Here is a 14,257-nt window from a genome sequence, read left to right as displayed (position 1 = left end):
TGAAGTAGGGCTTTGGGATATAATTTTTCACCCTCCTCTGATAGCCTCATATACTCTACAATTGAAATTAAAAGAATGAAAGACCATAATAAAGAGTTTCAATCAATTTAATCTACATAAAAGGATAGGCATTGAACTCAAAAAACAGTTTGATGTTATTTTGTCCAAATTGGCATTCCTGGGAAGCCATGAACACCCATATCTTTGTCTCTATTGATGAAGCTTGATTCTGCAAGGTATTGAATGGAAAATAATTATCAATATTATACTATATACAGGAGGTTATGATGCATCATCCCAAATGATCCCAGATTTTTGTATATAAGTTTTACCCTCTCCAACCTGATTTACAAAGAACTGCATCTTCCATCACTGATAAGACTATGAATGAGATGTTCTCTTGTTTATTTTTCTGAATAGTCACTTTGAAATCAAACCTCCCAGTTGCTGGTCACCACTAATATCTCAGCAATGGAAGATGAATTGAGGCACATTAACAGACGCTTTTTGCCAGATTCAATCTTGCCTGCCACTTCTCAGATGCAAAGATGCACAAAACAAGTAAATTATTCTGTAGTGAGTATATACTAACCCTCTGTAAAAGCTTTGAGACCTGTATTCTATGTTGCATTCATTTAAAATTCCCTGATGCTCAACTAGTTGGTACATTATTTTTCAACTTGCCATATATTGTTTAAAATAATGGTGTTTATAGCTAAAACCTGCTCATATTTTATGCTAAGTCCTTTAGTAATTGAATGATAAAAAGATGTATTTGAGGGCTGCCTGGGTGGCTCAGTAGGTTAAGCATCCAGCTCTTGATTTTGGCTCAGGTCATGATCTCATAGTTCACGACTTCGAGCCCCACATTGGGCTGTGTACTGACAGTGTGGAGCCTGCTTGGTATTCTCTCTCTCCCTCTATCTCTGTGCCTCCCCTGCTCACGTGCACTCTTTTTCTCAAAACAAGTAAATAAACTTAAAAAAAATAGATGTATTTGAAGATATTTTATGATAAATAGCATCTAAGAGCATTTCAGTACCCAGATGATGGCATAGTCTCATAAAAACCGGATGTCTTTTAAAGAATCACATCTGGATAATTTTCAGTTTATGCACTACTATGTGTGCAGATTCAAAGTAACATCATAGAGGCAGCCAAAATGGCTCCACTGCCTTTCCTGGTAAAAACAAAACACACACACACACACACACACACACACACACACACACACACACAACTCTGCACCACATATCTTGCTGCAGCACAGTGGATTGCTATGTATAGAAAAGCCCTGAGGCATACTCAATCATGCAGCAGTCCTTTGGTGCTGTTTGAAATAGGAAATACACCAAGGTGATGCAGGAATTGGGAACTACAGATTCAGTAGTCCAATGATACATTTATCTACTCACTTATGCAGAGAGCTATATAACACTCTCACATTTGGCAGTTTTCACTGATAGCAGAACATTTCGGTCAGTTCTTGCAATTAAGAGAAATTTGGATAGACTTCTGAGTCCTGAACCCAAATTAAGACACCTGATAGTGTGAAAGGACTCCCCAGGAGTACTCTGAATTAGTCAGAAATGCAAGGAGGGATACTGCTTTAAACTCATTGGGGATTCCCTGGAGTCTAATCCATAAGCTACATAGAAAGGGTTACAATAGCTTGGGGCTGAAAACACTAGAGCAATGGTAAACTTCATGATTTATACTAAAATGTGTATCTATTGCATTCCAGTTCTGTTTCTCTTTGAAGCAAACTAACCCTGAATATTCCTTCAGTGCAAAATCTGATCTGCTATATATAACATCATGTGTGGCTGTCCATACAGATGACAGAGAAACACTATTGTAGCACAAATACAATGAATATATTCAAAACACATTGTTGTTCATTAATTATTTCACTTATTAAATTAAGAGTTTTTGAGTAGCTACCACTACAAAGAATTTTGTTACACAAAGGAATAAAATGATGAATATAGCATGGCTTGTTTTTAGAAGCTTATAGCATAGAAGGGAGATAGATACTTGCACAAACACTGACCCATTGTATAACTAGACAGCCTTTGGTAATTAACAGTTTAAGAAAACTCAAAAATTACTTTCATGTTTTCATTTAGTGTAATAAAAACTGAGAGTTCATTGACTGAGAAGCAGTGTGGTGTAATAGAAAGAAAGATGGGTTTTGATGTCAGAGCTCTGGGTTGCCATCTGAGTTACACTGCCTATTGGATGGGTCAATTTGGGTAAATCAAAGTACCTGAGTTTTGAATTTTTTAATCTTTAAAATATGGATAATAATTTCCCAGGTCTGTGTCCAAGGAACCTTCTAAAGTATCTGGCATATAGTTTGCATTTAATACTTTTTAATAGGATATGAAGGAAAGTGGGTACTTTTGGGATGAGAGAAAGATAAGCAACCTAGTTTTAACCCTAATGCATATGAGGTGAAGACATGAGTATCTCCATCTCCAGTAAGACTTTGGAATAGAGAGATGACCCCCAGGAAGCAGCCAAGAGTTTAGCATCATGCCAAAGTGATGAGGAAAAATGAGAGTGGAGGAAAATGCCAAGGAAGAAAATGAAAGGGTGAAAACTTTAACCCCCAATTAAGTCCACAATTAGGGACCACAAACAAGAAATAGAAGCAATGAGGGGTGCCGGGTGGTTCAGTCGGTTGAGCATCCAACTCTTGATTTTGACTCATGTAACGATCCCAGGGTCGTGGGATAGAGCCCTGCATCAGTTCTGTGCTGAGTATTGGGATTCTCTCTCCTTATTTGTCTGCACCTTCCCTGCTTGTGTGCTCTCTCTCTCTCTCTCTCTCAAAAATAAATAAACAACAACAAAAAATTCTCTATATCCCTCTGCCCCTCTCCCCTGCTTGCGTGTGCAAGCTCTCTCTAAAAATAAAATAAATATTTAAAAAAGAAAAAGAAAAAAGTAGAAGCAATATAAGTATGGAGAGAAGCTGGTGTCAGAGTCATAGAAAACGAAGCAGGGTACTTCATGTTGCAAAAGTCAAGGATTGATAGCATTCCAAAAAGGACATTCAGCTCACCCCAGCTTCTCAGAGCCTGTTGTTCACATAGCCTCCCAACTCCACGTTCAGTGACATCACATTAGGAGGTTAAAATCATCAATGTTAGGAGTTTATACACCATGGAAGATGGCAAAGGTATAATTTAGGGCTTTTTCTCCCTTGAAGAGCTATTAAACGTGTGCCAGCATGCCACTCTTTGAGGACATCTCTTCTCTGTTAGCCCCTCTCTTACCTGTACTGTCAAGTAATATGGAAACATGAAGCAAAACTGAGAAAAATCCAGGATCTTGGCACTATTAGGACCTCAGTAACCATGGAGAAGGCAGTTTGAAGAGAGTGGTAGAGGACAGACTGCAGGTAGGAGCAGGTGACAAGGAACTAGAAACCACAGAAAAAGTGGGTCACATTTGGAATTTGAAAGTTAAAAGAAGAGAGACAAAGCTAGAAGGAGAAGCAGTGGAGGATAAATTATTTTTAAAAGGAAAAAAATCTATAAAGACTAATATTTTACATTTGAAAGGAGAGGTTGGTTTGAATCCTACCCTAGCCAGATAATTTAGGGTTGATGAAGATTAAGGAGGCAGCATATTTCTCAAGAAGATAAGTTAACTTCCTTTAAGCAGAACACATAAACACACACAAATGTTAAAATCATTATGGAGTTAGGGTAATGAACAGGGAAAATATCAAGAATAATTGAGAATAAATGGGATTTAAAGCATATGCTATAGTTGCGTACTTGGTACAAATGAAAAATGTTAAATTTGGGGAACTAGGTTTTAAAATTTTTTTTTAACATTTATTCATTTTTTAAAGAGTGTGAGCAGGGAAGGGGCAAAGAGAGGAAGACACAGAATCTGAAGCAGGCTCCAGGCTCTGAGCTGTGAGTACAGAGCCCAATGCAGGCCCGAACCCATGAACTGTTGAGATCATGACTTGAACCAAAGTAGGACACTTAACCAACTGAGCCACCCAGGCACCCCTCGGGGGCTAGGTTTTAAAAGTATGTTTTATTAAGAGAAATAAACAAGTCTCTGCCAAGTATGGTAAATAGAACTTTCTCTATATTGAGATTTGCTTTAACAAAGCATGACAAAAGCCCAGCCTTCATCAATGCAATAAATAGTCTAATCAGTTTTTTGTTGTCCTTTGCGACAGAGCTATATGATATTTGCCTCAAGTCCTTAAATATTTTACTTTTGTTTCTTCAGCACTTCTTTCTGTCTGTCATTCTATGTTTTCTTATTCAGCAAGTGAACATATGCCATCGAAGGCAAAGACACAAAAGGAAACTGGCATACATTAATTAACTATAGACTTTACAAAATTAGGTCCAAAAATACACATTAAAAGCCACAAAGGAAGGGTGTCTGGGTGGCTCAGTCGTTTAAGCATCCGACTTAGGCTCAGATCATGATCTCTCTGTTCGTGGGTCTGAGACCCGCGTCAGGCTCTGTGAGGACAGCTCAGAGCCTGGAGCCTGCTTCAGATTCTGTGTCTCCCTCTCTCTCTGCCCCCTCCCTGCTCACATTCTGTCTCTATGACTCTCAAAAATAAACATTAATTTCTTAAAAAAAAAGCCACAAAGTATTCTCAGGTTTGTAATAATTAAAGAGAAAACAAAGTCATACGTTTTCTGGAAATGTTTGAATGAATAAAATCAGTAGAATAAACAATTTTCTTTCCACAATGACCTAAGTCCTCTGAAAGCTGGAAGTGATTGTGGACTGCTATGATCTCTTCCAGGTTTATGTTATCTTATATATCTATTTAGTGGTTTAAAATAGTTCTTCCGTTCTTGTTCAGTGTTATGATTTAAGGGATGATATGCAGAAACTCTGCACTAATGCGTAGATAAATCAAAGGAAAGCATGCTCCTGAGGGTTTGTTTTTGTTGGATTACTCGTAACCACAAAATAAATTCTCTCAGTCTTCTTCACCTCTAACACAATTATTTGACACACAGGCATTACTCTTACTCCTATACTCTGAGATTTTTTTAAATGTTAACTTCAGGATGTTATGGGTTCATCTCTGAATAGGAAGCACGAGGCTGACAAAAGCATAGAGTTGTTAATTTCTCAACTGTGTGTTTTGATCTCCTTCTATAAGGGAGCATCAGTAAGCATCAGTAAGTATTTAATCTATTAAAGGTTAGCAGTTTCCAAAGTCCTAGCATTTGTGTGAAATGTCTTTGGTTTATCTTCCAGGCATTAGAGGACAAAGAAAATGGTAAAAGAGCAATAAAAGAAGTGGTGAGATGTCAAAAGAAATGAAACAGGAATAGAAATTTAAAAAATAGTTTTCCAAATTTAGAGCGCTTGTTCCCAGAAGCCAGTAAGACTCATTAGATAATGCTCTAGATAATGAAATGCAACATGAATAAAAGCAGTTCAGATTTGAGCTTAGCACTCTATGTCTTTTTTTAGCTCATAAAACATGAATAGCATAAAGGATGCAATTGGTTAACTACAATTGGATGATTACATTTTTCCACATTAAAAGATTCATAGCCCCCTTACTTTCCTCATAAAAGTATAGGAGCAATGTTTCATTTTAAGTACAATTAGCTGAAGAAGTATTAAGGCAAATTTGCATTATTAATGATTATTACATGTGTTCTATCTTCAGTACATCATTTACAATATCCAGGTGGGTCTTCTATCACCTTAAATGGTAAGTACATCAATAGTGTTGAGAGTTACCATTACCTTCAGAAAAGAAGGGAGGCTAACCTATCAGGGAGTCCCTATTTCCTTAGAAGGGACATGCACTTGTTTGAAACTTGGACATAAGATTCTCTTGGAAAAGTCTCTGGATACAGCCAGCTTTGCTTCCTCTAGGAATAACCTCTTGGAACATCAGGGGTTAAGCATAACCCAGAGGAAGATAGAGGACTCATACTTTGCTTCTGCATCTACTCAAAACAATCTAACATCTTAGGAAAACCGGCTGGACGAGCCATCCTCACTAACTCCTAGTTAGGAAGAGAATTCAGGTCACCCAGCTATAAATCCAGAGTCATTTCATTAAAGTATAGCCATGGATTTATTTCAGTAGTAAGCAGTTTTAATCAATGCTGATTTAAGTCTTATACTTAGCTGGGGTTTGGTTTTTCTAAAATTCCTGGTTGTTTGTGATTCCCCAAAATAAACCTCAATAAAGAAAACCTAAACTCTAAATAAAATATTTGTGTCTCTAAATCCAATTTAAGATATCTTTATAATATTTAAACTTTATAATACTTATTAATATGATTATTATTTCTATTTGATTTTCGGTAGGTAATAAGACATATAATGTAGAAGATCATATAACTACAATGTGCTACCCCATGAATTTCACTGTGATGTCATTGTTTCTTTATTTCATCATTTCAAGAAATGGAGTAATTTCTGGAATTAAATATTGTAGCAACAAGCATTATAGTATTGTACAAAATAGACTATGGTAATCTAAATATTATGTCACTGTGTCAAATCTGTAGTCCAAACAATGAAGAACTGAGAAATTAGTCTATACATGTTACCACTGGTAGATGAATTTCCATATAATACTTTCCCATCTTTAAAAAATTGTAAATGTATCTCATACTGTAAAAGCCCAGCAAACCATACAATTAAGTACCAAGGCTAGAAGTGGACAATGCAATGTCCCTGCAGAATCCAGGACTTGCTGTGTGAGCCAGAAAACCATAAGAGTTCAAGAACTTCCTTTTATCTTTTGCAAGAGACATTTTCCAAGGAAAATAAACATTGTTAAACCAGTAAAAAAGCTGACCAGCCAAGGCTTTTTTCTTCTTATTTTTTCCATGCACTACCATTCCACCAGTTTTAGAAGAGAAACCTTGAAATCATTGGTGACTTTTCCCTTGCCTACATTCTTTCTATAGTTACTTGCAGCCATATTACTAAAAAATTACTATATATCCTTTTCCAAAATCATTCAATGTCACACAGTTGTCAAATTCACCTCTTCCTCTTAGTTAAAATAATAGATAATATATATTTAGTTATTACAATGTGCAAAGCATTATTCCAAATATTTCATGTATATTATTTCATTTAATCCTCCAAATATCCGATGAGCAAGATAGTATAATTCACATCACTTTCCAAAAAAAAAAAAAAAAAAATGTATTCCTAGAAAAAAAAGTTTATTTGCTGAAGACTAATAGATAATAGACTAGATCAGGAATCCAGACCAGCAATCTTAACCTCTATGCTCTGGCAGTCATTAAAGACTCTATTGTCTCCAATATATACATATATGACCATATCTCCCAATAATTACTAAAATGACTTCTCCCCTCCAGCCCACACAGTCTCCTCAATGGTCTCTAGAAGTCACTGGTATCCAGAAGCACTGAAATCTCCTTCCAATCCTCTCCAATTATCCAAATGCTATCCATCCTTCAGGACTAGGGTGCGTCTTCTGACAGCTCCTTCCCAATTTGATCTTTTATTTAGCTAATTCTGAAAGGACTTATTAGTTGTGCATATTGGATAGGACTGTGTGTAAAACATACCTGGGTCTGGAACCCAGTTCTGTACTTAATAACCATGTAATTCTGGATGATTTACACAAATGCATTCACTCTTAGTTTGCATATCTGTAAATTGTGAATGGTTATAATGTCTTCCTTACAAAGTTTGTTAAAATAAATGAAATACGGTAAATAAAATGCTCATAATGATTAGCTGACACAGTAAACACACAATAAATTGCAACTATTACCATTCTCATTATTTTCACTTATTTCAGCATCTAATCATATACTTTTTTTAAAATAAAATAATTCAAGTTATTAACAATTTATCTCAATTCCCAGGCCAAATAAAATGTGGCTTTAGGGAGAAAAAAATCATATTTTCCATTCTGTTTGCGATTTTTATAGCTCCTAAAGCTCCAATGCTGGGAACTGACAGTCCTAGTAAATATGTTAAAAGTACAGATGAATTACATACTGAGAGCAAGGATTCAGAGGAAAGATACTAAATAAGTAGGTAGAATTCCATACAGAACTTTTATTCGTGTATAAAAAATAAGTAAAGTTAGCTCTTTGAGGAATACCTACTTTCTCACTTTAAATCTAGACCCAGAATAAAGTGCTCTGAACACTATAGCTGCCAGTCAGAAATGAGGGGGGACAAATATATGGCTAGAAGACAAAACAGAAAATCATACCTCACTGATTGAGCAAAAAGACTTATAAACACACCATTCCAGTCATAACTCTCTATAGGTGAGTGGCTTCTGAGATGAAAGTATATCACAATTAACAACGTTGACTTCCTTAGGCTTCCATAATTAGCGTGGCCCATTCTGGCAGGTCAGATAAGAAATCAGCCTTGACAGGCCTTTTGGTGCCTGTGTTTGAGGTGGAGCCCAGTGCGGTAGAAGGTAACTTAATAAGAAGTAATGTTTAGTGTGCTTGGTAAGTAAGTGTCCTGACTATATAAGATGGAGAGAGTATCTTCTGTATTGTGTGTCAGGGGACAATGGAAGACAGTTACTGGGAAAATTGTCACACATACCATTAATCCCAGAAGCTTAAGTCAAGAGTATCCAAGTTAGGCCTAAGAACATCTTAGCCCTGAAATCCCCAGCATTTTCTCCTTATAAAATCCAATTTTTTTTTTATATATTTTTTTTTTATTTTTTTTTTCAACGTTTATTTATTTTTGGGACAGAGAGAGACAGAGCATGAACGGGGGAGGGGCAGAGAGAGAGGGAGACACAGAATCGGAAACAGGCTCCAGGCTCTGAGCCATCAGCCCAGAGCCCGACGCGGGGCTCGAACTCACGGACCGCGAGATCGTGACCTGGCTGAAGTCGGACACTTAACCGACTGCGCCACCCAGGCGCCCCAAAATCCAATTTTTTTAATGGGCTATTTTTCTAATATTTTATTGATTCTGGTTTTTAAATTAAAGCTCTAAATATGGTCAAGAAAATAAACTCCAATGAATTTTCATTAACATTCACTGGAAAACCTTGGCAATGATTAAACATCTTTGTATAGTACAAATGTATTTCTTTTTCAAAGGCAATACTCCAAAAACATATTTTGCTTAAAATCAGACTCAAAATTTTATAGTTTTGTTTTTATGTTAGAAATTCAATATCATCAGGAAAGTTGACTAACATTTCTTATAACTTAGATAGGTGGTTAGTTTAAAAAGTGACTTTCTCAGAAGTCTCCAGGGAGAAGCTTTTCTTTTCACCTTATAAAATAATAATGGCCAAAAGCACTCAAGACATACCTGACATACTATTAATAATCTCTTTTCTTTAATTGGATTGAAGCTTGATAAAGATACTAAGGCAAATTTTGGTAGTATCATACAATGGCTTGAGAAAAGAAAAAGAAAAAATGAAATGAGTTGCTTAAACCCCCAGTCCTGACCACACCTCGTGGCACTGCCACTCAGCTACCATGCTGGATTTGGCGTGGGTGGGCAGAGCATAATGGTTAAAGTACAAAGGTCCCAAAGTCAAAGTCTGTGCTCCAAACTTGGTTCCATGACTTCCTAGCTATGTATGTTTAAGCAAGTTACTCAGCCTCTCTATATCTTAGATAGTAGTAATATCTGCCCCAGAAGTTTTTGTTGAAAGGATTAAATAAAGTTAATTTTTTGTAATGCTCTTGGAATAGTGCCTGGAACAGAATAAGAGCCAGATAACTGTCTTTAAGATAAAATAAAAATAGAACAAAAGCAAAGAAGAGAAATAGAAAAAGAATGAAAGTGAGTGAAGAGCCCGATTGTAGACATTGGCACACATAGAGAGAAAATGTTGGAAAGTATGCCCTCTGAGGAAGTGAGATAAAGGAAACAAAAGCAGCATGGGAACCACCAGGCCTTGTTATCTCTGTGCCCCAATTCTGGTTCCCTCCTTCTGCATGCCCTACCCAGAACTAGTATCAGTGTGTTTTAAAATCATTTCTTGACTTGTAAATTGATCATTTTTGTGAGTAGTCTCTTTCCTGAGAGAAAAAAAAAAAACAAAAACTGTACAGCTGTTTTTTGTCTTTGTTCTTGTTTTTGTTTTTGTTTTGTTTTGTTTTTCCAGGGGGATAAAACTTAGCATACATTTACCCTTTAGTTTAAGTGGTCTAGACTCCCATAGATTATTTGGAATGGGTTCAGGCCCATGTCATGCATAATTTTCTAAGTATTTAATAACATGAATCACAGCAATGACTGTCAGCATTAGCCACAGTAAATTGAATGATAACCTCCAGAAAGACACCTAGGGACTTTCCTTTCTGTTTCTGAATTTTTATCAACCTTAGACATGCACTTAGTCATTTGTGATTTGGACTGTGCAAAAGTAAATAATGGAAAAGTAGGCTGTTTGTTGGCTTCCATCAAGATTTAGGGAAAGACAAAATATAAACAATCACAATTAGAGAGAAGTTAGATGCTTAACAAACCTGAGAGAATAAAAACTTTCTGGTAAATAATTCTCAAGAAAACCCTTCTAAAAACAAGGCCTTACTAAGAAAAAAAAAAAAAAAGTCTGGCTTTCAGTTAGGCAACTTTTTTTAAAGAATTATTTTTAGGGGTGCCTGGTTGGCTCAGCTGATAGAGCATCTGACTCTCGTTTTCAGGTCAGGTCATGATCTCATGGTTTGTGAGACTGAGCCTGATCTCACAGTTTGTAAGATCGAGCCCTGTATCTGGCTCTGTGCTGACAGCATGGAGCTTACTTGGGATTCTCTCTCTCTCCCCCCCTCCCCCATTTGCATTCTTTCTCTGAAAATAAATAAAATAAACATTTTTTTAAAAACGAATTATTTTAGGGGCGCCTGGGTGGCGCAGTCGGTTAAGCGTCCGACTTCAGCCAGGTCACGATCTCGCGGTCCGGGAGTTCGAGCCCCGCGTCAGGCTCTGGGCTGATGGCTCAGAGCCTGGAGCCTGTTTCCGATTCTGTGTCTCCCTCTCTCTCTGCCCCTCCCCCGTTCATGCTCTGTCTCTCTCTGTCCCCCAAAAAATAAATAAAACGTTGAAAAAAAAATTAAAAAAAAAAAAAAAAACGAATTATTTTAGATCAGTTTTAGTTTCACATATATCTAGATTTTGCAGGTAGAGATTTTGCATATATCTCCCACCTATGCATAGGTGCATATGCATATATGCATAGCCTATAGCCTACCCTGTTATCAGCAGCCTCCACCTGAGGGGTATATTTGTTAGAATTGATGAATCTACAATGATGTATTATAAATACTCAATGTCTACAGTTAACCTTGGGTTCATTGTATATTCATTGCATATCCATGTGTTGTATATGCTATGAGTTTCGACAAATATAGATATCATTATGATATTATACTGGGTATTTTCACTGCCCTAAAAATCCTCTGTGCTCTGCCTATTCACTTCTCCTTCCTGAAAGTCTGGCAACCCCTGATCTCTCTACTGTCTCCATAATTTTACCTTTTTCAGAATGTCATCTATTTGGTATCATACAGTGTGAAGCTTTTTTTCCAGATTGGTTTCTTTCACTTAGTGATATGTATTTAAAGTTTTCCCATGTCTTTTCATGGTTTGGTAAGTCATTTCTTTTTAGCACTGAATAATGTTCCATTGTCTGGATCTACTAGTTTATTTACCCAGACACCTGTTGGAGGACATCTTGGTTGCTTTCAAGTTTTGGCAATTATGAATATAGTTGCTATAAACATTCGTGTCCAGGTTTTTGTGTGGACAAAAGTTTTTAACTCTTTTGGGTAAATACCAGCGAGTGTGATTGAGTGATCATAAGTTAAGGGTATGTTTTCTTTGTACGAAACAGCCACAGTGCCTTCCAAAGTGACTGTATCATTTTGCATTCCCACCAGCAATGACTTGGGGTTCCCATTGTTCCACATCCTCCAAAGCATTTGGTGTCATCAGTGTTCTGGATTTTGGCCATTCTAATAGGTGGTGGTATCTCAATCGACAATGTATTAATCAAGTTCACTTAAATATCAGAATAGCATATCCCTCAGAATGTTCTTTCTTTCCTTATTAAAGGTGTGTCATCTTTTAGCTCATTTGGTAAAAACTGATTTGTACATTGTAATGTCCTTCTCAGTATATGGAAGTAAATGTAGTCTATAAGGGGGAGGAATCTAAAAGGCGGGGGGGGGGGGGGGGAATGTGTCCTGGATGCTCTTGCCTCAAGAGTCTGTTTGGAGTCCTTGCTAGATAGCCAGGCTCCAGGAACGCTGAAGCTTCCAGTGCAGCTGCTGGGATTTACCTGACTTGATCTGACTCTTCAAGCTTCATGGAAAAGTTGTCTTGTTGTGCTCACCCAGCTGGCATAGTTGCTTCAAAATAAGAAAAAATTCTCAAAAAATTAAAACCCAGCTCTATGCCCAAATAGGAAGTGGGGAACAGCTTCTGCCTCCTACCAAGTTATCATCTAATCAGAGAGATAACCTTTCCTTAACTAAAAATATCTTGAAAATGCTTTCACTCATGTGAGAGAAAGACACAGGACATTTTATATGTGCTTATCACTAGAATATTTTCATTTAAGTCAATAAAAATGGATTCTCTTTCTTTATGGTAAATAGAGAAAATATTTACCTAATCTAGGCCTACCAGTGTACATTTGTTTTAATATTAATAAAAACAATATTTGCATGGTAAGTATTTACTTTGTACTAAGTGTTGTTATTCTATATTTGATGTCTATAGTTCTTACTGTATACAAAATTACAAAGGAAATAATGAAGCTCTTAGATACTTCTAGCTTTCATTGCCAGGCTCTCATTACCAGCAACCCCACAACATCCACCTCCTTAATGTTTGTCACTAAACATTATTTATCATAGGTGACTAAGTCTATAACTGAGGCTGATAAATACTTATTATTATATCCTCCTCCTTTATTCTGATTTGGCCCCATTTCCTCTCTTCAAATTTTATCTGTTCTCTGCCTCAAGTTCTTATAGCCCTGCCTACTAGATGGCTAGCTATCTAATTTGCTCAATTTATTTGCTCAAAGACCATGTTAAAATGCAATCCAATAGGAGAAACATCAATATATTTTAAAGGTTCTCAAGGCCTTTAAGGAGAGATGTAGGTTTAGTTCAGATAATATTGATGATTATAGCTACAGTGACTTCAATTAGTGGGTCCTCTAGGAGACTGCCTCAATGAATCCATGTATATAGATTTACGTTTGATTTCCTTGGTCTGCAATTTTTCACTATTTAATTAGACAAACAGAAATCTTACCTCAACAGCAATACCTCCAGCTTTTCCTCGATGAGGAATTTCATATGCCTCCATCTGTTGCTTTGTGAGTCGCACTAACTTTTCAGCTAGTTCCCTCCAGCCTTTTCCAAGTTTGACAGCTGATGTCAGAATAGCAGCCTCTTGGATGAGCTGTGTTACTAACCCTTGGCAATCCATCTTCAGCAGAGCCTGCAGCAACAATTACACACCATAGTTAAAATCAACTAATTTTGGCTTCCTCCTATAAGTTAATTTTTCATTATACATTCTAGAAACTGGTATCCTCTTTCTCACCACATGTATACTTGAGGTTTCTAAAATTCAAAAAGCTGATTTACTTTTAAGCAAATCCAACCAGCAAAGTACAGAGGATATGACTAGACCAAAATTAGGGGAGAATTAAGCCCAACTCAATGACTAATTATAAGGCCTTGGGTAAACCACTCAACTAATATGTTTCTTTAATATCCTAATTGGAAAAAGAGGAAGTTCAACTAGACACTTCCAAAGATACCCTGAGGTTCTAGCAGTCTATAATTTTTCAACCCAGGAATGATTATTCACTCTACAAAAAATAATTCCTTTCCTTACCAGAGAATTGGCTACAGAATTTTTCTAAAAAAATAAGCATACTAGTGCTGGTAAATATTATTCTATTTTTCCTCAAAATGTGATTTAAAACTTCCCAGAATGATGCCTCTTGCATAAAATAAGATACTCCTACAACTTTGAACAAAGCTATTTATATTTATGACTTTAAAAAAAAAATAACTCTCTGCCTTCACCCCCATTGTAATTGTGCTAAATATAAACCATTTAGTATTAAAAACAGTCTTCAACAATGCAAAATGGAAAACATCAGTTTTCCCTTTCCTTCCTCCCTCCCTTCCTCCCTCCCTCCCTTCCTCCCTTCCTTCCTCCCTCCCTCCCTCCCTCCCTCTCTTTTTCTTTCTTTCCTTCCTTCCTTCCT

General features: G+C 36.6%; 1 protein-coding gene across 5 annotated transcripts in view; it reads right to left on the bottom strand.

Moving 5' to 3' along the window:
- MACC1 (MET transcriptional regulator MACC1) overlaps positions 1-14,257 on the bottom strand; it is a 104,705-nt gene that overhangs the window by 1,531 nt on the left and 88,917 nt on the right. For all 5 annotated transcript variants that reach the window (XM_086694681.1, XM_086694675.1, XM_086694667.1 and 2 more), the window contains one exon: positions 13,288-13,476. In XM_086694681.1, the coding sequence (XP_086550807.1) occupies positions 13,288-13,476 (189 nt within the window). The remainder of the gene's footprint in view (positions 1-13,287; positions 13,477-14,257) is intronic.

Source organism: Puma concolor, chromosome A2, assembly GCF_028749965.1.
Source record: "Puma concolor isolate L17-30 chromosome A2, mPumCon1.1.hap2, whole genome shotgun sequence".
NCBI classification, from domain to species: domain Eukaryota; kingdom Metazoa; phylum Chordata; class Mammalia; order Carnivora; family Felidae; genus Puma; species Puma concolor.
The sequence above is the reverse complement of the archived record's forward strand: the minus strand, read 5'-3'. Positions and strand labels throughout refer to the sequence as shown.